General features: G+C 40.5%; 1 protein-coding gene across 3 annotated transcripts in view; it reads left to right on the top strand.

Annotated features, from left to right (window-relative positions):
• Nucleotides 1–25,201, top strand: part of LHFPL3 (LHFPL tetraspan subfamily member 3) — a 579,617-nt gene that overhangs the window by 377,353 nt on the left and 177,063 nt on the right. For all 3 annotated transcript variants that reach the window (XM_019451241.2, XM_019451240.2, XM_019451239.2), the window contains exon 2: nt 23,540–23,776. In XM_019451241.2, coding sequence (XP_019306786.1) covers nt 23,540–23,776 — 237 coding nt within the window. The remainder of the gene's footprint in view (nt 1–23,539; nt 23,777–25,201) is intronic.

Raw genomic sequence — 25,201 nt, 5'->3', positions numbered from 1 at the left:
CCAGCCAATGATACCACCAGCAGATGAACCAGACAGGGACATCACTCACAAGGAGGGCTTGATAAGAACCCTGCTATGTAGTATGTAGCCCTGGCCTGTGACTCAGCATCCAAGGAGATCACTGGATAGGAGAATCAACAGCACCTCTGTACGTTGTCAGAGCTGGACAGGTCAGGCCAGATGGGCAGTATACCCAGTTTCCTGACCAACAAGGTCTCACATGCAAGATATCATGCATCCATGATGTAGCTCTTTCTCCAGGTTGAGGCAGAGCTAAAATTTAAATTCAGCAACGATCGTGTTCCATTACCATATTGTTTGAGGATATATGAACTGACTGTGTTATGGTGGTAAAAATGTAGGTATTAACTGCTCACTGGAAGTCAGTTTTCAGGTTAGTAGAGTGTATCTGAGAACCCTATGTGGCCTCCTCCCTTCAAACAGGAGAAAGGTCATCATTGGTCAGATGTATGGGTGATGTATGTTTTGGCAATAAAATTTCAGTGGTCAGCATTGATGTTAATATTATTCCAGACTGAGTGGCCCAGCCACGATTCTCATTCTTGGCTACATCTGTTTAAAAAAAAAAAAAAACAGTAAACATGAGTAGTGGCAATTGTCCAAGGGGTGGATGATGAGGGATGATAGCTAGAAGCTCTGAAGCACAGCTACACTGATGTATGATGCTGAGCAATATATCCTGGTTTCTTGTTGAATGATAAGGAGAAAACAAAAAGAAGCTTTTGATCTTCATTCTCAGTTTGACACCAAACCTTCAGTACCCCGGGTGAGCCAGAGGAATGGCTACATCATCACTCAAGCACATCCAAAGCACCACCTCCAGTCAAACCCAATATCTGAATGTGCCTGACAACAGATGGATGGAGACCTATGTTCATGGTCCATTAGCTTTAATTCACTCTAGACCACACCACTTCCCAGAGTACGTAGGGTTCAATCAGGGAAGAGCCGGAGGCTTCGGTTTCCTATCCAGCTGCTTGGTGAAAAATATATTCTGTCAAATTTAGAATTGACTCAGCCAGAGATGAATAAAATAAACACTACCTCCCTGCCAGGTGTGCAAATGTCCTGGTCACGTTTGATGTGCGTAATTGGAACCATGTGGGAACCATGATGATGCACTAGCCACCAACCAGATGAGAGTAGGCTGTAATACTGCAGCAAGTGAGGTCACAGGAAGACCAGTCTGTAATGGCCACATGTCAACTGGAACCTCAAGGAACCTCAGTTGACTTAAGGAATTAACCTTCCCTGATAGAAGTCCTGCTGGACCACAAAGTGGGTGTTCCTCCTCTCCCTCGGATACATGAAGAGTTGTAAGTATAGAGCTGTGCCTTTTCCATTTTCTCTAGGACCTCTTTTTGTTTAGATTTTTCTAACTGGCTCCATTCTGGCTTCTAAAGGGCATGCCGAGTTCTTCACTAATTTTGTCTGCATGACTGAAAAAACTGTGTGCAGAATTGAAGGAACCAATGTGATCCCCTACCCAGTGCAGGAAGGGGATGCCTAAAAGGAGAAGAGGTGAGGTTTAGGGGAATATATTTGGCCATGACACTGCCAGCCAAGCCAATCTAAACCAAGCAAGAGTAGTCTAAAACCATGAAATGGTGCTTAATTCCGGAAAATACTAAGAGGGAAGTCCAGAGGGACATCAGAAAGGCCAAAAACGTGGGGTATGTCAGAAATAAAAGGGGAGAGGACAACAGGGGTGTGAGTACCTAGGACTCTTTCCCCTCACTTTCAAGGGCCAGCTTGGAGTGCTGGGAGAAACAACCAAACACCCATCATAATACAGAAAAGCCCACGAGTGAGGTTCTCACCAGATTTTGTAGTCCACAGATCACTTCAGATTTCTAGGTGGCATTCTTGGATCTGGCACTGAAGAAGATATGAGGTGCCCTCATCCAAGATATGGGAATAGTAAGTCATTTTCCCTAATTCCTTGGACTCTTCCAAAGAAACATAACTTTTACTCTGGAAACATCCAATGTTGGTATCTACGGTACTTCAGTAGAAGAAAGGAATGCCACACCAAACTACTGATGATAAAGGGAGCTTGAGTTTGAATCTTACTGTAACATAACAGAGACAGCCCCAGACCTCCTTCAGCTTGAGGCTAAACCAAGTTCACATTTCTTTTTCTAGAGTTATTACCTTTTTAAAAATCTCTTTTGTCTCCCTGGTAATTGTAAGTTCTGCATATTTCTATTTTGATACCAGTTACCTTCCTATTCTTAGCAGTTATGTTTATAGCTATATTTGAATATTTATATACTGTAATTAAATAGGCATGCCCCCCTCACGTAGACACTGTTTTACTTCCCTCCTCCAAATCACAATCCTCTGTGCCCAGTTCTCTTTCGAATCTTAGATTTGGTTGAAAGAATAATGGTCTGAAACAAAAGAATCTTAAATTTTCCTTTTCAGTAATTTTGAGATTCCAAAGCACAAGTTGGAGGTTCAAAATTATAAGTTCATTTACATTCGGTAGCCTGTGTCTCCCTTTGTCCTCACTTCGTTGCTCATTACAGCAGTTAGACTGGGTCCCTTTTTCAATTACAAGTCCCTTGACAAAAGGGAATTAGATTTATCTTAATCACCAGTATGCCCAGACCCGGGACATAAATAATAGTTACCTGACTGAAGAGGCTTTTTGCCAAGGATATGTAAAATTGCTTTAGGTCTGGCCATTCAAAAAATGGCACCTCTTAAGACTCTCATCAGCCACTGACAAGAACTCCCTTAGCTGAGAATACATTGCTCTAAAGTTCAACAACAACAAAAATCAATGAACTTCCTACATTTAGTTGACCGAGATTTTGCTGCCAGTTATTTCCAGGGATGTCATTTTGACAATTCAGAATGCCAATACTTTGAGGTAAGTTGGTCCATTTCTTAATGTTCATGGGAACTCTAATATTGTTCTACCATAAGATAATTTCTCAGTAAAGGCCTTCCAGCCATGTACTGCAATACACATATTTGTTGGCGAGTCCAAATTTTGCATTTCTTCCAACCTGTTTTGACCTTACTTGTTGACTGTATTTAATGAAGTCACAGACTAGCCTTTGCGAGATTATCTACATCAGTCTTACCAGTTCGTAGGCGAATCTACTTCTTTTTTAGTATTCCAATTTTACTGTCAGAGGAAAGCTCTATATGTTCCTGAAATCACAAAAAAATAATAAAAAATCATAAAAAATGAAATAAAAAAATCAAAAAATGAAACTCTATAACTGAATAATGGTTAAGAGATGGAACAACAGTCAGACTCCAAGGTGTCAATCCTGGCACCTTACTTACTACCTGTGACATTTTTCAAGTTACTTAAGATCTCCCTTCTTGTTTCATTTTTTATAAAATGGGGGTAATAATAGTACCTATTTCATAGTGGGGTAATGAAGTTTAAATGAGTTGATTCATATAAGAGAGTGCCTGGTACAAGTATTCGATATGGTTTGCTATTATTTTTACATTCTCAGAATACTTTAGGAAAATGAAGGCACTACAGGCTTTTGCTCCAATTTCCCTGACAAATCCTTTTATTTTCTTCAAAATTGCTCCAACTGCTCATTTCAGTGGGGATTCTGAACTCTCAGAAGCCTAGATGATGACTCTGGCTTTATAGAAAAATAGTATCATTAGTGTCCAGAGATCAGCACTGATCACTTGGGAATAATGGGTAAGAAATGAGATACAGAGCTCATCCTGCACATAGACCTATAACTGACTCCTTGCAGTTACCTCTGGGCCTCCAATATGTTGCCTGTCTTTGTGAACACACTTCAGAGGTGTGTGGGCCACACCTGAGTTGAGTGCATTAGTACCTAGAGATAAAGGGACAGAATGAATAGGCACTCTTATTCAAACTTCCTAATGTATCATGTGGCAAAAGTTTCAGGAAACTTTTATTTAGCTCTGTCTGCAGACATCAGAGTTTTGCAGATTGATCACTCACATTTTAAGAAAGAATGGAGACAGTGCAGTCTTTGATGACAGCCTCTACAGGGCTGAAGCTGTGGAGATGGCCTTGTTGGCTGCAGTTTAGATGGGTTTAGTCAGAGAGCATGCTGTAACCCCAACAGGAAGCCAGTGCTGAAAGGGAGAAAATTGGGACAAGCAGAACTGATCTTACACTGAACACCACTGGGAATAGCCAGTGGCTCAAAGGATTCCAAACTTAGGCTTGATTCAAGCTGGGGGTAATATCCAAAGCAGACGGTTGGCAAGCAGTGGGTTGGGTCCTGCAGCAAGAAAGCCCCCAAGTTCAGGCTTTTCTAAACATTGCTTGCTTTGGTCAAGGTGATCTACCTTCTTGTGACATAACTCAGGCTTGCTTTAAGGGCTTAAGAAAAACAATTTACACAGCCAGAGCCAAGCAAAATATCAGAACTCCAGACAAGCAGACTCAAAATAAGATCTGGGGCACCTGGGTGGCTTAGTCTGTTAAGCATCTGACTCTTGGTTTCCACTCAGGTCATGATCTGTCAGTTACATGGTTCCAGCCCTGCATCAGGCTCTGTGCTGGCAGCATGGTGCTTGCTTAGTATTCTCTCTCTCTCTTTTTCTCTGCCCCTCCCTCACTCATGCTGTCTCTGTCTCTCTCAAATAAATAAATAAACTTAATTTTTTTTAATGTGTTATTTATTTTTGAGACAGAGAGAGACTGAGCATGAGCAGGGAAGGGGCAGAGAGAGAGACACAGAATCCGAAGCAGGCTCCAGGCTCTGAGCTGTCGGCACAGAGCCCAACGCGGGCTTGAACCCAGAACTGTGAGATCATGACCTGAGCCGAAAGTCGGATGCTCGGCTCAGTCAGACGACTGAGCCACCCAGGTGCCCCTCAAATAAATAAATAAACTTAAAAAAAAAAAGATCAAATGTTGGTCCCAACAAGAAACAATAAAGCTAATCGGGAAACCAGACAGAACCATGTCATACACTGAGAAAAACCATCAGTGATCCATGGAAGGCCAGGCTTGGGAGGCACAGGTGCTCAGGGTTTATCCCATACACTAGATCTATGATGGACTTTCTGTGCCTCGATGTGGACCCCAGTAACTACAGATCAGAAAACAGAAACAAGATTATAACACACTAACTGTGTATAACATTAGGTAGGTAGGTAGAACAATGTCTACCAAGGATGTCCACACACTAGCCCCCGGAACCTGTGAATATGTTAGGTTATATGGAAATGGGGAATTAAGGTTATGGACACAGTTAAGTTTGCTGATCAGCTGACCTTCTGATGGGGAGACTATCCAGGTTGGCCTAATCTAATCACATGGATTCTTTTTTTCATTTTTTTTTTTTTTTTTTTTTTTTTGAGAGAGGAGAGCGAGCAGGGGAGGGGCAGAGAGAGAGGGAGAAAGAGGATTTGAAGCAGGCTCTGTGCTGACAGCAGAGAGCCCGATATGGGGCTTAAACTCATGAACCGTGAGATCATGACCCGAGCCCAAGTCGAACGCTTAACCAACTGAGCCACCCAGGTGCCCCCCACATGAATTCTTAAAACTGGAAGCAGCAGAAGCAAACGAGAGGATCAAGGAGATGGTACGTGAAAGGGACTCAACTTGTTATTGCTGGCCTTGAAGATGGAAAGACGCCATTAACCAAGGCATGCCGGCAGTCTCTTGAAGCCTTCAGGAAATTGTCCCCTAGAGCCTCCAGAATGAAATGCAGCCCTACAACACCTTGACTTTAGCCCAGTCAGACCATGTCAGAATTCTGATCTATCATATAATAATACATTTGTGTTGTTTTAAGCCACTAACTCTGCGGTGGTGATTTGTTGCAGGGAAAATAGAAAATAAATATACATTATGAATAAGGAAACGTTTAGATTGCGATTGATTCTAGAATCAACAAAACCATAATTTGTCCCAAAGGATATTTATTTTATATATAAAAATCGACTTCTCTTTGAAGAATACAAATAATGCCTTGAAGAAGGGAAGCAGGCAATGTTACAGGGTGGAGAATGTGTATTCACCTTCTCTTTACTCACTAGGGCTGAGCACAAATAAAGATAGGGACCAGACCCAAACCCTGGATCATGGCCATTTTAGACTGTTCTCAATTTCCATTCACAAATTGTAAGCTAGGGAGCCTAGGTGGCTCAGTCGGTTGAGTCCGACTTCACCTCACGTCTGATCTCGCGGTTTGTGAGTCCAAACCCCACATCAGAATCTCTGCTGTCAGCTCAGAGCCTGCTTTAGATCCTGTCTCCCTCTCTCGCTGCCCTCCCCCACCCTGCTTGTGCTCTCTGTCAAAGGTAAAATAGACATTAAAAAAAAAAAAAGAAGAAGAAGAAATTATAAGTTCTGCCCAAGGTCACATACTTGTCTCCAATGAGAACTAATATCTCCTACTCTGTCTGGGCAAACAGGTAACTGGTATTCTAGATTCAGATAGTGGTAAAAAAATAAATAAATAAAATAAAACAAGGAAATTCTTTAGTGAAACATACTGGAACAAGTGTACCATCCTATCACTATTGAAAGTTTCTAACTAGCAGAGTCTATCAGTAATTCACATGGCCATCATCCCAGAACGTAAAATGTTGTGGATCATCACAGTACTATAATGCCATCAGCAAACCCCAGCCTCAATTATGAGAGTAGCAAATGAATCACAGCAGAACCACAGATTTTTTTTTTTTTTTTTTATGCCAAGAAGGAAACTGGAGCCTGTGGATAAAGGGTACAAGTACAGAGCCCTGAGGGGAGGAAAGATCCCCAAGGGCAAAAGCCAAAAGCCCACACTCCTGCTCAGGTTCTAGAAGTTATATTCAGCCCTGCCTGGGGCCACTCTGTAGCACCCAAGTTCAAAGCAAAACTACCTTCTGGGCATTTCACTGACAGGTGAGGACTGGGTTAAATTTCATTTTAGTCAAGGGAAGTCATTGTTCTGATTCAAGCATTGTTCAAATGTCATACTGGTCAAGGTTTTATCTATAAACTTTTGGCTACTGCTTTCAGAATTTGAAGTTGAAAGATGTGTGAAAATCTTTTGACAAAACATTTAACACCCTGACTTCTTTTCCCCTCTTTTGACCTGGTTTTTGTCCTACACTTTTTTTGATACCTACTGCCAATTCCAATTCCGTCTCTCTGGGAAGTTTCTTGTTCTGAATTAGCAGCATTCTCTATAAATACATAAATTACCAGAAGACCTTGCCATAGATCAGTTGAAGCCTAACATATCTCCATTTTTTTCTTTTCCATAGTCTGAATAAATTATTTGGAAGGAGTAGCAAAGAGGATGGAAGCCTAAAAACAGATGTGAAGGAAAATCTGATGGGGAAAGGGAGCACGAAATAAAGAGGGGGAAAAAAAGGGAATTCAAACAATTTGCCACAGTTGTCTTTTTCATTAGATTTTTTGTGTGTTTGTTTTAGATGTCATAAATCAGTCCTTCTGAGTCCACATAACCTTTATCTTAAGCATCTGAGGGGCTAGGGGATGGGAGGGCAGAAGTGACACTAAAGAGGAGCAGAATAGATGTAAGGAACAGCCAGCTTGAAGATTTTGTCATCCAGAGCCCCATCATGCTGTTCTGCCCTTATTTTTCTTTATCTCTCTTTTTTTCTCTTTATTTTTTAAAATCTAAATCCAAGTTAACATATAGTGTAATAATGATTTCAGGAATAGAATTTAGTGGTTCATCACTTACATAACACTCAGTGCTCATCCTGACAAGTGCCCTCCTTAATGCCCATCACCCACTTAGCCCATCCCCCCACCCAACACCCCGCCAGCAACCCTGTTTGTTCTCTGTATTTAAGAGTCTTACGGTTTGTCTCCCTCTCTGTTTTTACATTATTTTACTTCCTTTCCCTTATGTTCATCTATTTTGTATCTTAAATTCCACATATGAATGAAATTATATGGTATTTGTCTTTCTCTGACTTATTTCATTTAGCATAATACACCCTAGTTCCATCCACATTTTCGCAAATGGGAACATTTCATTCTTTTTTTATTGCTCAGTAATATTCCATTGTGTATATATACCACATCTTCTTTATCCATTCATCAGTGAATGGACATTTTGGCTCTTTCAATACTTTGGCTATTGTTGATAGTGCTGCTGTAAACATTGGGGTGCATGTGCCCCTTCGAATCAGCACTCGTGTATCCTTTGGATAAATACCTAGTCGTGCAATTCCTGGATCATAGGGTAGTTCTATTTTTAATTTCTTGAGGAACCTCCACAATGTTTTCTAGAGTTGCTGCACCAGTTTGCATTCCCACCAGCAGTGCAAAAGGGTTCCTCTTTCTCTGCATCTTCGCCAATATCTGTTGTTGCCTGAGTTGTTAATTTTAGCCTTTCTGACAGGTGTGAGGTGGTATCTCATTGTGGCTTTGATTTGTATTTCCCTGATATGAGTGATGTTGAGCATCTTTTCATGTGTCCAATAGCCATTTGGATGTCTTCTTTGGAAAAGTGTCTATTCATGTCTTTTGCCCACTTCTTCACTGGATTATTTGTTTTTTTGGATGTTGAGTTTAGTAACTTATTTATAGATTTTGGATACTAACCCTTTATCCTATATGCTGTTTGCTAATCTCTCCTCCCAATCCGTCGGTTGTCTTTAGTTTGGTTGATTGCTTGCCTCACTGTGCAAAGCTTTTATTTTGATGAGGTCCCAATAGTTCATTTTTGTTTTTGTTTCCCTCGCCTTCAGAGACATGTGAAGTAAGAAGTTGCCGTGGCCAAAGTCAGAGAGGTTGTTGCTTGTCTTCTGCTCTAGGATTTTGATGGCTTCCTGTCTTATGTTTAGGTCTTTCATCCATTTTGAGTTTATTTTTGTGTATGGTGTAAGAAACTGGTCCAGGTTCATTCTTCCGCATGTCGCTGTCCAGTTTTCCCAACACCATTTGCTGAAGAGACCGTGTTTCTTCCATTGGATATTCTTTCCTGCTTTGTCAAAGATTAGTTGGTGATTTTTGCAGGTCCATTTCTGGGTTCTCTATTCTATTCCATTTACCTGTGTGTCTGTTCTTGTACTAGTAATATACTGTTGTGATTACAGCTTTGTAATACAGCTTGAAGTCCAGAATTGTGATGCCTCCAGCTTTGGTTTTCTTTTTCAGAATTGCTTTGGCTATTCGGAGTCTTTTCTCGTTCCATACAAATCTTAGGAGTGTTTGTTCTAGCTCTCTGAAGAATGCTAGTGTTATTTTGATAGGGATTGCTTTAAATATGTAGATTACTTTGAGTAGTATCAACATTTCAACAATATTTGTTCTTCTAATCCATGAGCATGGAATGTTTTTCCATTTTTTGTGTGTCTTCTTCAATTTCTTTCATAAGCTTTCTATAGCTTTCAGTGTATAGATTTTTCATCTCTTTGGTGAGGTTTATTCCCAAGTATTTTATGGGTTTTGGTGCAATTGTAAATGGGATTGATTCCTTGATTTCTCTTTCTGCTGCTTCACTTTTGGTGTATAGAAATGCAACTGATTGCTGTACATTGATTTTATATCCTGCAACTTTGCTGACTTCATGGATCAGTTCCAGAAGTTTTGTGGTGGAGTCTTTTGGGTTTTCCTCATGTAGTATCATGTCATCTGCAAAAAGCAAAAGTTTGACTTCCCCCTTGGAGGCTTTTTTTTTTTTTTTTTTTTTTGGATTCGTGTTGTCTGATTGTTGAGGCTAGGACTTTCAGCACTATGTTGAATAACACAGTGGTGAGAGTAGACACCCCTGTCATGTTTCTAACCTTAGGGGGAAGCTCTCAGTTTTTCCCCATTGAGGATGATATTAGCGGTGGCTCTTTCATATATGGCCTTTATGATCATCAGGTATGATCCTTCTATCCCTACTTTCTTAAGGGTTTTTCTCAAGAAAGGATGCTATCCTTCTTTTTTTTGCATTTTGTCTTTTTTTACATTTTGTCAAATACTTTTTCAGCATCTATTGAGAGGATCATGTGGTTCTTATCTTCTCTTTTATTAATGTGATGTATCACATTGATTGATTTGCAGATATTGAACCAGCCCTGCATCCCAGGAATAAATCCCACTTGATCATGGTGAATAATTCTTTTAATGTATTGTTAGATCTGGTTGGCTAGTATCTTGTTGAGAAATGTTGCATCCGTGTTCAGCAGGAAAATTGGTCTGTAGTTCTTTTTAGTGGGGTCTTTGGTGTTGGATTCAAGGTAATGCTGACCCCATAGAATGAGTTTGGAAGTTTTCCTTCCATCTCTATTTTTTGGAACAGCTTCAAAAGAATAGGTGTTAATTCTTCTTTAAATGTTTGGTAGAAATCCCCTGGAAAGCCATCTGGCCCTGAATTCTTGTTTCTTGGGAGATTTTTGATTACTGATTCAATTTTTTTACTGGTTATGGGTCTGTTCAAAATTTCTATTTCTTCCTGTTTCAGTTTTGGTAGTTCATACGTTTCTAGGAATTTGTCCATTTCTTCCAGATTGCCCATTTTATTGACATATAATTGCTCATAATATTCTCTTATTATTGTTTTTATTTCTGTTGTATTATTGGTTGTGATCTCTTTCATTCATGATTTTATTTATTTGGGTCCTTTCCTTTTTCTTTTTGATTAATCTGGCTAGAGGTTTATCAATTTTGTTAATTCTTTCAAAGAACCAGCTCCTGGTTTCATTGATGAGTTCTACTGGTTTTTTTTTTTTTTTCCGATATCATTGATTTCTGCATAATCTTTACTATTTCCCTTCTTCTGCTGGTTTTGGGCTTTATTTGCTGTTCTTTTTCCAGCTCTTTTGGTGTTAGGTTAGGTTGGGTATTTGAGACCTTTCTTCCTTCTTTAGGGAGACCTGGATTGGTATATACTTCCCTCTTATGACCATCTTTGCTGCATCCCAGAGGTGTTTCAGCTGTCATGTTTTTATTTTCGTTGGCTTCCATGTACTTTTTATTTCCTCTTTAATTTCTTGGTTAACCATTGATTCTTTAGTAGGATGTTCTTTAATCCCCAAGTATTCATGATCTTTCCAAATTTTTTTCTTTTGGTTGATTTAGAGTCTCATAGCATTGTGGTCTGAAAATATGCAAGGTACATCTCAACCTTTTTCTATTTATTGAGGGCTGATTTGTGACCCAGTATACAATCTATTCTGGAGAATGTTCTATGTGCACTCAAGAAGGTGTATTCTGCCACTTTAGGATGAAAGGTTCTGAATATATATGTTGAAGTCCATCCGGTCCAGTGTATCATTCAAAGCCATTGTTTCCTTGTTGATTTTCTGCTTAGATGATCTGTGCATTGCTGTAAGTGGGGTGTTGAAGTGCCCTACTATTATGGTATTATTATCAATGAGTTTCTTTATGTTTGTGATTTACCGATTTATATATTTGGGTGTTATATGGGGCATAAATATTCACAATTGTTAGCTCTTCTTGGTGGATAGACCCCTTAATTATGATATAATGCCCCTCATCTGTTGTTATAGTCTTTATTTTAAAATGTAGTTTGTCTGATATAAGTATGGCTACTTCAGCTTTCTTTTGACCACCATTAGCATGATAGATGGTTCTCTATCCCCTTACTTTCAATCTGCAGGTGTCTTTAGGTCTAAAATTTAGCAGTATATATATATGGGTCTTGTTTTCTTATCCATTCTGATATCTTTGGATTGGCGTGTTTAGTCCATTGACATTTATTTTTTTTTTAATTTTTTTTTAACGTTTATTTATTTTTGAGACAGAGAGAGACAGAGCATGAACAGGGGAGGGGCAGAGAGAGAGGGAGACACAGAATCTGAAACAGGCTCCAGGCTCTGAGCTGTCAGCACAGAGCCCGACACGGGGCTCGAACTCACGGACCGTGAGATCATGACCTGAGCCGAAGTCAGACGCTTAACCGACCGAGCCACCCAGGCGTCCCTAGTCCATTGACATTTAGAGTGACTACTGAAAGATATGAACTTAGTGCCATCGTGTTGCCTGTAGAATTGTTGTTTCTGGTGCTTTCTTCTGGTCCTTTCTTGTCTTTGTTGCTTTTGGTCTTTTTAGTTTTGTTTGGTCTTTTCTCCACTCAAAGGGTCCCCCTTAAAATTTCTTGCAGGGCTGGTTTAGTGGTCACGACCTCCTTTAGTTGTCTGGGAAACTCTTTATCTCTCCTCTATTTTAAATGATAGCCTTGTTGGATAAAGAATTCTTGACTGTGTATTTTTCTGATTCAACATGTTGAGTTCAGTTCCTAGTCTAGATCATGTCTGTCCTGAATGATATTATGAGTCCTTTTTCTGGAAAGACATTGACAGCACTCTATAGCTTTAAATTTTTTTTTAACGTTTATTTATTTTTGAGACAGAGAGAGAGCATGAACGGGGGAGGGTCAGAGAGAGAGGGAGACACAGAATCTGAAACAGGCTCCAGGCTCTGAGCTGTCAGCACAGAGCCCGACGCGGGGCTCGAACTCATGGACCGCGAGATCATGACCTGAGCCGAAGTCGGCCGCTTAACCGACTGAGCCACCCAGGCGCCCCAGCACTCTATAGCTTTATACACCTGTTCTTTAACTGTGTAAGGACCAGTACTGGTGCAGAGGGATATATATAGAGATAAAGGTAGGTAGATGTTAGATAGATAGATAGATAGATAGATAGATAGATAGATAGATAGATAAAGGATAGTTGATCAACTAAACTATGAAAAAGCTTAGGCTGGGAGCCTGTTAGACATGTGTAAATGTGTACATCTTATCCCCGCCCCCCGCCCCTTGGAAGTAAGATCCTTCCATACAAAGGATGGTTGGAGTAGCATTCATCTTTCTTGAGCTTGGTTCTACTTCTGACATTTTTAGTGTGCAATATTTAGTTCTTCCACACGTTTCCTTTGAACAATTAATTTTTGCCATTTGAAGTTTTTAAAGCATTAAATTGTTACTTCAGGAGAATAAAAGTGAGCAAATTCATAAATACAAAGAACAAACTGGCAGTTGCCAGAGTGGAGGTGGGTGAGGGGGATGGGTGAAATGGGAAAAGGGGACTAAGATATACAAACTTTCAGTTATAAAATAAGTGAGTCATGGGAATATAAAGTACAGCATAGGAAATATAGTCAGTAATACTGAATATCTGTGTATGGTGACAGATGGTAATTACACTTATCAAGGTGAGCATTTTATAATATACATAAATGTCAAATCGCTATGTTGTACACCTGAGACTAATATAATATTATATGCCAACTGTACTAAAATTGAAAAAAAAATAAACATAAAAAAGTGAGCAAGCTGTGTAGAAGAAAAGCTCGCCACCATAAAGCTGGACCGGTGCCAAATTCTCCTACAGGAAAGTGTGTAGAAACGGGCACTCCAGGAGGTTTTGAGGAGGTCCAGCAGGGTTAGGAGAGCTCGTCCTCATTGAGAAGGAATTTAGTTGCTTCTAAAGTTACCCCTTGTACTGAGAAATGAAATACCAGTAGCCAGTTGGCATAAGACACCTGACTTTGTCCAATTCTAGCCAACAGCGACTTTCTGTAAGCTCCGTGATGAATCAGGGTGGAGAGCTACGGTGCCCCTTCCTTCCACCTGCTATGTAGGAAAACGTTGGGTCAGTTGGTAAAGCATTTCTACAAGCCCATTATTTCCCATAATATATATAGGTATGGAGCATCAAATGAGTACAAATTTAATCCTATATATGAATAATATAAGGTAAGTAGCAGGAAACGTTTGGTGATCTAGACTGGGCTCCTTGTTTTATAGATAAAATAGCCATGGCACAACGAGCCACAAGGAAAACTGCTGGCTGGGTAGTTACTAGTCTGTGTTGCTTTGTTTGGGGTGTTATCCTGGCTCAAGCGGATTTTGTTGGGAGGTTGGTGATAGGTGTACCACAAAGGGCTCTCTGTTCATAGGGCCATGGAGAAAGATAATCTTGTCTTCAGACCCTGTGTCTGAAATGCAGTGTAGATTTTAGCACATGAAAATGTTGCCTGAGTCAAGGGCTCTCCTGCAAACAAAGAAACAAAAACAATTTCAGACCTGTTTGTGACCTACCAGCACTATCAGTTTTGTTTATTGAAATGTTCCTTAAAACAGCCCCTATCGAGGGGCTCCTGGGTGGCTCAGTCAGTTGAATGTCCAACTCTTGATTTCAGCTCAGGTCATGGGATTGAGCCATGTGTTGGCTCAGTGTGGAGCCTGCCTGGGATTCTCTCTCTCTCTTTCCCTCTCTCTCTCTCTCTCTCTCTCTCTGCCCCTTCCCGCTTGTGTTCTCTCTTTCTCTCTCAAAATAAATAAGTAAACTTTTTTTAAAAAATGTGTCCACTGAAATCCAAAGAAGCTACACAAAAACTTAAAAAGAACCTAATTGAATTATACCTTTATTTTTTCTCAAAGCAGATATTATCTTACATATAAGTAACCATGTATAAATTAAAAAGGTACATATATATTCATAGTCATATATGTATTTATGTGTATATATATATAATCTCAAAAGGAATATAAGCATTTAAAGAACATATAAAAATGTTTGGCTGACACATAGCCAACTTAAAATATCAAGCCAAAAACTAAGGGCAGATTTTCTTGTGAAATGTGTATAAATCCAGATATATGTGTATTTGTGCAGTAAAACCACATTCATTCCCATTCCACACATTTAGATTTTATAATTACCCTAATGATCTTGGCACTACATAGCAGATGAAGTACTGATTAGGTGAAAAAGTAGTGTAAACAACAGAAATATCTATACATATAAAAGTTCACAGTTTCTAAGCATCCTTTTGGTAGTGGCTCTTGTCCTCAAAGAATAAATGTCTAATTATAAACACCATGTTAAGCACTGCCAAGATTCTCTAAGTATTCTTAGCACCAAAACCAATATTCTAAAGTGATTTCATGTGCATTACTGTTGTTGACAAGTAAAAGGTAATAGTATAGTTGGGATTAAAAGCATAAATTCCAAAGCTAGACTGTCTGATTCAAATCTGGTTGTCCCACTCATGGGCTTTGTATGACTTCAGCAAGCTGTTTGAAATTTCTGTGCCTCCACTTCCTCATATATAAAAAATAAATAAACAAATAATGTTGGGGTTGACAGACAAGCATTGCATGAAAGCCCTCTGACCCCCCCTCTGCAATGGACTGGATTTTTTTTGACATTTATTTATTTTGAGAGAGCATGAATGGGGGAGGGGCAGAGAGAGGGAGAGAGAGAATCCCAAGCAGGCTCTGTGCTGTCCACAGAGCCCAACATGGGGCTCAGTTTCACAAACCATGAGATCATGACCTGAGCCACCATCAAGAGTCCACCGCTTAACCAGCTGAACCACCCAGGTGCCCCTGGACTGGATTTTTATGTTTCCCCAAGATTCAGAGTCTGAAAACCTAATCCTACTGTGATAGTATTAAGAGGTGGGGCCTTTAAGGAGGTGATTAGGTCATGAGCGTGGAACCCTCATGGATAATTAGTGCCTGTATAAGAAGGGGCAGAGAGCAGGCTAGGTTTCTTTCCACGCTGTGAGGACATGAGCGTCCTCACCACAACCCAGCCATGCTTGTCCTCTAATCAAGGCTTCCAGTCTCCGAACTGGGAGGCCCTCCTAAGCTCTGAACCCCCTGAGAGAGAGAATTGGCAGCAGGAAAGCAAAATATCTCCTTTATTATGAGAAAGATTGGGTTGAAGAGATGGCTCTGGGTGTCTTAACCAAAAGGACTTTCTAAGTTGCTCCCCCAAAATGAGGCCTTCTTACCTTCCTACTCCGAGACAGCAGTGGAGAATCAGGCCCGCCCTGTGTGAAATCGCCAGCACAGAGGAGTGGAACACAGGCCTCGTGTAGGCAAGCAGCTCCTAAGGTAAGGTCAGGAAGGGGCTGGGCCACTATGCCCAGGTTCCCTCGGGGAAATCCCTCCATCTCCGTAGAGAGGAATGGGAAGTGGGATAAGTGCCCAAGGGCTTTTCGAGAAAAATGCCTCTTTGTGGAAACTGGAAAAGCCAGGAATATGTGCTCTCCTGTTTCTCTTGGCTTTGAGAATTGAAATGATGAAATGATGTGCTGTGTACCCCACTCAAGGGGAGTGTCAATTATTAGCTATTGCTATGAGATGCAGTATTATTAACTGTGTCACTATCAGGAGTTTAAGAAATTTGATTGGATCCAAGATCTGTATCAAAAGCTGTCTAGGGACACCTGGGTGGCTCAGTCAGTTAAGCGTCCGACTTCAGCTCAGGTCATGATCTCACTGTTTGTGAGTTCAAGCCCTGCGTCGGGCTCTGTGCTGACAGCTCGGAGCCTGGAGCCTGCTTCGGATTCTGTTTCTCCTTCTCTTTCTCTGCCCCTCCCCCACTCGTGCTCTGTCTCCCTCTGTCTCTCAAAAATAAATAAATGTAAAAAAAGAAAAAAAAGAGGGGCGCCTGGGTGGCGCAGTCGGTTGAGCGTCCGACTTCAGCCAGGTCACGATCTTGCGGTCTGTGAGTTCGAGCCCCGCGTCAGGCTTTGGGCTGATGGCTCAGAGCCTGGAGCCTGTTTCCGATTCTGTGTCTCCCTCTCTCTCTGCCCCTCCCCCGTTCATGCTCTGTCTCTCTCTGTCCCAAAAATAAATAAAAAACGTTGAAAAAAAATTTAAAAAAAAAAAAAGAAAAAAAAGAAAACTGCCTAGCAAACATTCTAGAGATCAGAACAGCATTGTATTTTTAAGTTCTAAACTCTGATTTGTATTATACTTCGTTATTAAGCCTCAACATTTGGGTAAATTAGCAAGTGATGTTGTACCATTTAAGTGTGTTTCCTCTTGTATCATATTCCATGAAAGCTGTTTCTCTGCTGTGTTGCTCCTAAGAGCCGGTGTGGGCAGACTCCTGATTATCCCCTTTCAGCTACGCTCGGGGCTCACAGCTGATTCAGCACAAGGTGCTGAGAGATGTGTGGCTCTTTACTCAGGCAATTAGGGCTGAGCGTCGAGGCAGAGCACAGGATCTTTGATCATCCTCACACATGACCCTTCTGAGAGCCCAGAGTTTGTTTACACCTGCTCTCCGCCCCCCCCCCCACCCGCTCTCTAAGGGATGTTGCCCCTTTTGTGCTATGACCTCAAGTGAAATGCTTATAAAATTATACTGGATTTAGAACCAGAATTTATCGGGAGATCATTTGTTCTCCACCAGACTCTCAACCGCAGTATTTCATGTCCCGGATTACCTAGCAACTCCGTTTTCCAGAGGTAGACTGAGGTGTAGGCATCACAGCTTTTCCAGATGTGTAAATAGGGTAGTTCCGGTTTGCGGGCTGTGTGCTAATGAAGATGCTGGGGATGCGTGCTTCTTCTTTACCAGGTGTTTAGAGTGACAGGTGAACGCTCCCCTTGCAGAGCGCGGCGCGGCAGCTCTCTGGCGTCAATCCCTTCCCTTACTGCGTGCCTGAATAATTGATAGAGTTAAGTGGATGCAGGTTCGTTTTTCACCACGTTCCCCGTGAGTGCTTCAGCAACATGAGGCAATTTATCATGCTTTTTGTGCAACAGTGCATAGACTTTTTAAAGAATGAATTTAGTCTTCCTCTTACTGTCCAAAAAAAAAATAGCCGTTCTCAGGTTCGCAGCATTCAGTGTCCTGACCGGGACAGTTGGCCCAGCAGCATCAGCCTGTACACATGACCCAAATCATAGACAACCTCCCTCTTACCCACCCACCCCCCGTTGCTTTTTTCATCTTGCTTCGTTTTCCTTTGGAGAAAGACCCAATTAAAAACATTGGTAGATTTTTCTAAGGACGTTTCCTTCACAGAGGTTACATTCAACTCTTTGGCCAGAAAATTGCCAGAGCAATTAGTGGCTCTAGGGAACCACTGGCTGTTTGTGTACTATTTCAGAGGAACCCACTGTGGGGCATCAGCTTCTAGACCGAGGGGCCTTTTAGAATGTGAATGCTTCCTAACCATTTGGAACATGCTTAAAATGGAAATCAACGGGCCTGTCCTCATAAGGATGCCTTTATTATATGTTGTAAGTTGGAAGGTGTCATGCAGAGAGCATCCTTCTCTGCTCACCTCCAGCTTGTGAGCTCTCATTTCTAACACTCAAAAATGTTCCCTGATAGTCTTCCAGAAAACCCACTGCTGAAGTGAAGGAAGAGATAGCTGCGAGTCAGCTAGGCATTTCCTAGGTGACTTTCTACCAAGAAACCCCTTTGGGGATAATAGCCCAATTGGAACTAATTCTCCACTATCCCTTGTGGTCAGGAAATAGCATGTCCAAATTAATCAAATGTTCTGGTGATTTATGTTCTCTACTGTTGAGTATAGTGATGCTGCTGCATCTTATAGGATGATCAATTTGCAAAGAATTAGAAATAATTACAAAACCAAGAGGAATAGTGTTTAATCGTTCGTTGACTGAGACATTAGCCTAGGCTCTTACGGGTACTGCTTAGTTTGGATTAGGAACAGCTGTTGGTTTCTGCTGGCTATCCACATCATGCAGGTGAATAGGGTTCTGATTAATAGGATGCCAGGAAACAGAATTTATTATAGCACACACTCATTAATGCAAAACACAGTAATGCCTTTCCAAAGAAACTAACAGAGCCTAAACTATTTTAATGGCTCCATTTAATCCTAAACACACTATAACTTTGGGGAGACTTCACGTTTCAAAAATAGCCAAATAGGGGAAATTTGGATAGGGGCAGAAGAAAATGTATATTTTGATAATACATTGTCAGAAAGTACAATTTTTATCGTGTAATGACCATCTAGAAGCACAGCTTTCAGAGGGATAGGATTTCTTTATTTAAAAATTGGATTTGGGGCACCTGGGTGGCTCAGTCCGTTGAGTGTCTGACTTCGGCTCGGGTCATGATCTCACGGTCCATGGGTTTGAGCCCTGCATCGGGCTCTGTCCTGACAGCTCAGAGCCTGGAGCCTGCTATGGATTCTGTGTGTGTCTCTCTCTCTTCCCTTCCCCTGCTCATGCTCTGTCTCTCTCTCTCAAAAATAAGCATTAAAAAAATTTTTTTAATTGGATTTTAGGGGCACCTGGGGTGGCTCAGTCGATTGAGCATCTGACTCTTGATTTTTGGCTCAGGTCATGATCTCACAGTTCATGAGATTGAGCCCCGCATTGGGCTCCACACTGACAGCATGGAGCCTGCTTGGGATTCTCTCTGTCTCCTTCTCTCTTTGCCCCTGCCATGTGCATGCGTGTGCGCACTCTCTCTCTCTCTCTCCCTTTCTCTCAAACTTTAAAATCCAAATTTTACTTATTTTTTATGTCAAGTTTCACTTACAAAGATTTAAAAACTTTTAAATGCAGTTGATCTCATTTTTACTATTATACAGCCATTCAGATTTTTAAAAACACATCAATTAGAAAAAGATCAAATGTTTAAGTTTAAGTCCAGTGAGAAGTGGTTGAGGCAACCAGTACGTCTCCCAATGCCTTGTGGCCTGCAGGATACCTGGAGTACCCTTGCTGGGGGGACCTAAACATTTTCCGTAGGAGGCCAGAGCCCAGCCCTGTTAGCCTGGTTTTATCTTAAGATTTCTCTGAACAGTCACTCCCTTAGACTATCGAAAATAAGAATTGTATTTCAAAAATTCTATTTTTGTAACTTGGAGCAAAATAGCCATTGCATAAGATGAAACACAATTGCGTATCCTCTCCTCAGATTTCTCTCAACATTGGGTTAAGGAAATCCTATGCTTTGAAGATTGGGAGCGATGTATTGCCACTCATACTCTCATGTGGTTTTAGTTTCCGGTTAATTCTGCCTCTATTGTTTTTATCCTCATTTGTAACTCAGTTTCCAGATATGGAAACTTTTAAGTGTAGAAAGACTTTGAGAAAAGATGTCTTTGTTGATGTCACTATTCCACAAATACCCCGTTGCGGAGAACTTGTCCTATAATATCTAATAACCTTCCCAAATTTGTGTCACTTGGTGATTTCTATTAAGTTTTGCTAGAGCTTTAAGTAGTATAATATAGTGTCCTTCTCTTAGTGATTGCCATTCATAAAGGAAAAATACTTGGTTTTCATTTTTTCTGTATAAGAAAGTAATTTACTCCTACATAAACATTATTTAATGTGTAAGAAAAAAATTGAGAATATCTTTAAAATCTTCCATGTAACATAGCATTTTTAGAGATTTTTCTCAACTGTGGTTTGGATTCAAACCACTGTGTGTCTTCCCAAGTAAAGTTAATTTTTGCTAATGGAAACCACATCTTTTTAAAAAAATACACAGATCATTATTGTTAGAAATACCTCAAAGAGCATGTTGGAATGGAATGCTGGGAGTTCCAGAAGAAGTGGGAATTTGAATTTTGAAATAGTCAACTTTTTTCAAATTGTTCTCCTGAGTACTTGGAATCTGTTGTCTAATCATAACAAAAGTGTCTCTGTTGAATGTCACCTTTTAAAGATGAGTCTTAAACTAGATTTGTGACATTGGGTGGTAATGATGTTGAATTCTATAAACTATATATTTTTTAAACCTTTCTGTTTTCTAATGTGTATTTATTTTTGAGAGAGAGCACACAAGTGGAGGAGGGGCAGACAGAGAGGGGGACAGAGGATCCAAAGCAGGCTCTGTGCTGATAGCAGAGAGTCTTATGCAGGGCTCGAACCCACTAACCATGAAATCATGACCTGAGCCGAAGTCAGACACTTAACCGACTAAGCCACCCAGGCGCCCGTATAAACTGTATTTTAGAGTATACTGTCTAGGTGTGATAATTGACTTATTCGTTTTACTTTCCCATTCAAAAATATTTTAGTGCTAGAGGTCTACAAGGCACTGTTTTAGGTGCTATGAATATGGTGACTTAACCAAAGATTCCTTCCTCAGAAAGCTTACACTCTGTTAATCGAAATAATACTTGTAAATAAGTAACAAATGTAAAAAGCTACAAGGACTCTGATAGGTACAGTCAACAGCTTCGGGCATTCCAAGAAGGGCAGTACCGTAGGTCAAGAAGAATTTGAGATGGCTTGCTTTGTGGAAGGTATTGCATTTGACTTGACCGATGAAAGATACTGAAGAGTGGAACATTTAAGACAGTGGTAGCAAATACTCCATGCAGAAGAAGAAAGAGAAGGGTCCAAAAACTTGGTGCATGAACAGGAAGTTGGCTGTCATTCAACCCAAGTGAAATGGAGATTATGAAGGGAAAAGGGGCTGGGAAAGTAAGTGGGGGCTGGATCATGGAGCCTTTGGGTACCTGAGATGTCTGAGTGTTCTTCAGTACCAGTGGGGAGCCACCATAGGTTTTGAGCATGATGGGCTCAGCGGTCTCATGTGATCTGGATTGGAGTGAGGGTGAACCGAAAGCAGAAGGAAGTTAGTTTCCTTCTGTGACATATGAGGCTTAAAGTATGGAAGTGTTGATAACACCTATGCAGAGATAGTGCCTACGTGGATGAGAGAAGCATGGCAACATTTGGGATGGGGGGCAAAGAAAAGAGGAATCAAGTGTGACCCAAAGTTTTGAAATCTTGTTCTGTAAAAGAACAAGGAACCCTAAATCAAAGTTCTCCCAGGTGGTCTCCCTGTGTGTCACCCCTTTTGGCTTCTGTGTCCTCCACACCTGCCTTGTAGAGTCATGCTCCTATGAAAAACATAGGAAATTAGGTGTCCACTGCTGGTTTGTTCAAGAAGTAGCAGCTTTGACAGTTGCACGAAGTGTTTGGCCTTGACCATCACACAACTCTAAGTTGGTAATGCCATCAGTCTTTTTAAGTGACATGCCCTAGAAACAGTAACCTTTCTGGATACATAGTCCTGCCTCCCTTGCAGCCTCAACATGATCTCGTTCTCCATCCCAGTGGCTGATCTCCTGTTTGCTCCTCAAATACCCCAGGCCTCTTTCCAACCCTGAGGCCTTTGCACATGCTGTTGCCTGGAACATTATTCCCATCAATTGCATAGGTCTAGTGCCTTGTCTGTTTTTGGTCTCAGCTTAAATATCCCCACTTCTCCAAGAGGTGTACCATTATTCTTTATTTGAGTCCTTTGTTTCTTTCCTACCCAGTACTTAGGACTATGTACTTAGTACTACAATTTCCGACTACTTTATTTGCATGTTACTCTTTTTTTTTTTTTTTTTTGCTTCTTTCCCTGATAAAACATAAGCCATGTATCTTTTCCTAATTGCTATATCTCTAAGCACCAAGAACTGTGTCTGGCACTCCATCATAAAAAGTCAATAAGTACTTTTTGAATTAATGAGTGAACGAATACATTCGTGAAGTAATGAATGAATACACCTGTTGAGAAAGCTCTGTATAGGGGGGCCTGGTGGCTCAGTCGGTTAAACATCTGACTTCAGCTCAGGTTGTGATCTCACAGTTCTTGAGTTTGAGCCCCACATTGGGGGCTGTGCTGACAACTCAGAGTGTGGAGCCTGCTTTGGATTCTGTGGTTCCCTCTCTCTCCGCCATTCCCCTGCTTGTGGTCTGTCTCCCTCTCAAAAATAAACATTAAAAAAAATATATTTTAAAGGAAAGCTAGGGGCGCCTGGGTGTCTCAGTCTGTTAAGTATCCGACTTCAGCTCAGGTCATGATCTCACAGCTTGTGGGTTCGAGCCCTGTATCGGGCTCTGTGCCGACAGCTCAGAGCCTGGAGCCTGTTTCAGATTCTGTGTCTCCCTCTCTCTCTGTACCTCCCTGCTTGTTCCCTGTCAAAAATGAATAAACATTAAAAAAATTTTTTAAGAAAGCTTTGTATAATCTAAAACTATCCTCACTTACCCCTAAATAATCCAATTAAATATAAAGAGTGGCAACAAATAACTACTAATCTTCTTTAATCTGCAAAGTAACATACTCTATAAAAAGCATTCATATGATTCCCACAGTGATATTTGGAAAACAGAATATAAGTATTCTCCTTAAGTTCCTGAATTTCCATAAAATCTCTGGTATCACACCATGCTGCAACATTTTTCAGCCTTTTAAAAAATGAAATAGAACAGAAGTTAGAAAATACCATGGTGTGCTGAATCTACTAGGCATAGTTTCAAGAAACTTCAGAGTGTGCATGTATGTGTGTGTGTGTGTGCACGCACACGCACATGTGGGTGTGTAGGAGGATGCAATAGAAAATTATTTTTTTACTGTGACTCAGTCAATATACACTCTGGTATTTTCCATGTTATCCTAATCCCTTATCTGGCTGCTGTCCTAGCTCTTCAAAGCCAGTGTTGAATTGTCATTCTGCTGTGTTCTGATTCCTTATGGCTTATTCGCAATGGAAGCCTTCCCACAGATGCAACCAAAATTCAAGTTTTTTAGTATTTTCTTATAGATCAACAAACCTCGACCTCTCTCAGAATGCTCAGGCTTGCTGTAAATAGTGTTCCCAGACCTTTCACTGCAATACTAGGCTGTTTTTAAGTAAACCAGGAAAAAAAAAAAAACACACAAAAAACCATTCAGGGTAGGACAGTGGTAAGATTTGCTAGTTTTTAAATCAAGAATTTAAAGCAATGTTTTGACACCCAGTAGCAATATTTGCTAAAATAACATCTATGTTAACTACTTTTTTTTCCTCTCTTTTTCTCTCTTCATCAAGCTGCCTGCCTTGTGCTTGGCTGTATGATTTTCCCTGATGGCTGGGATTCAGATGAAGTCAAACGGATGTGTGGAGAAAAGACAGACAAGTACACTCTTGGGGCGTGTTCAGTCCGCTGGGCGTACATCCTGGCCATTATTGGGATTTTGGATGCCCTGATCCTCTCGTTTCTGGCATTTGTGCTTGGTAACCGACAAGACAGCTTGATGGCAGAGGAACTGAAGGCAGAAAATAAAGGTAAGATTGCTTTCGGGAACTCTTATTGGGACACTTCAAGCACATCAAATACCAGTGCTTCCCATGTGGGTCTAATTTCGTGCATCTTTTAATGCTGTCTAGTTCATAGACTTTCCCCTAGACTCAACTCCAGAAGTTTATGCAATTGAAATACAGGATTTTCATACTTACCTTTCTAAGACTCTGAGTCCATTATTATTTAAATGCATTTTTTCAGTTTCTTTTTCCCTCTCTCTGAAAGTTCATGGCTAAGGTAATTTTTTTTTGTCTACTTGGTTAAATGGAGAGTACATCCTTTCCATGTATTCAGCTATTTTCCAGGCTGAAATAAATGTCTGGAGAATCTCCTAAAATCATCTACAAAGGTCTTTATTGAACTGTTCACAATCATTGTATTTGAATTCAGACTCCTCCTCTCAGAGAGAAGGCATGATACTGGCCCTAACCAGTTGCAGTTAGGGATTTCAACAGTTACCTAATTAACTGAATTTGAAATGTGTTATCTGGGTAGTGAAAAAGCTCTTCTATTTCTTTTCAAAAAGAAAATGTCTTCTGAAACACAAAGAGACTAGAATAAAAAAAAATAGAGCACTGGCTGGTGAATGATACATAAATGTTCAAATGATAGAGTGCCAATAAAAAGTAGCAAGTCATTATTCAAGAGGAATATTAATTTTCCTTCCAGATTTTTAAACCAGTTGTTGGGGCATAGAATTTTACTACCTCTGTTCATTGCAGACTTAGATTTATTTTGCTGTTTTATCTTTAGGTAACTTTTAATTTTAAGACTTTGGACTTACATTGGCACCTTCAGTTGGGTGGCTGCTGTTTGTAGTTCCCATTTCTGATTGGAAACTAAATCCATCCTTGAATTAGGAAATGTAGCTTACTGTTTCAGGTAGTGGCTCTTGAGTGCTTCAGCGGGCCTCAAATCGAGGTATAGATTCGTATCTACAGGATACTACAGGAGGTAATGACAGTGTAGCAAGCTTTATATTTAGACTATCACTGGTGATGCTTGTAAACTATGAACTATACAGAAAGAAAATCAAGCGGTCTCGGGAAGCAGTCATCCTTGAGTTCTTTATCTCCCTGATTTATGGGCAGAACACGCACTAGTTTATTTGGTGTTAGCAAAAATGTTCTAAACACAAAAATCTTGCACAAGGGAGCAGTGCTTTCTAAAAACACAATTATTCCCTCTCACGGTTGTCCTTTCTAGATTTAAAGGATGATGTACCTCATAACGCATGTTACAGATTTAAAGTGCTTTCACATGTGCTTATTGATTTGGAGTCCTTGTCCGTTGTTGTCTTTGTGATTTGGTGCATGTATACAGGTCTCTGTCCAGTTAGCTTCACCTCAAAGCGAATAATAAGGATAGCTCAATGTCAGAATAAGTTGCCTTTCCCTAAAGGGTTGACT

Source organism: Panthera pardus, unplaced genomic scaffold (genome assembly GCF_024362965.1).
Source record: "Panthera pardus isolate Hobbes unplaced genomic scaffold, ASM2436296v1 HiC_scaffold_8, whole genome shotgun sequence".
NCBI classification, from domain to species: domain Eukaryota; kingdom Metazoa; phylum Chordata; class Mammalia; order Carnivora; family Felidae; genus Panthera; species Panthera pardus.
Note: the sequence above shows the minus strand (reverse complement) of the source record. Positions and strands in the feature narration are given on the sequence as shown.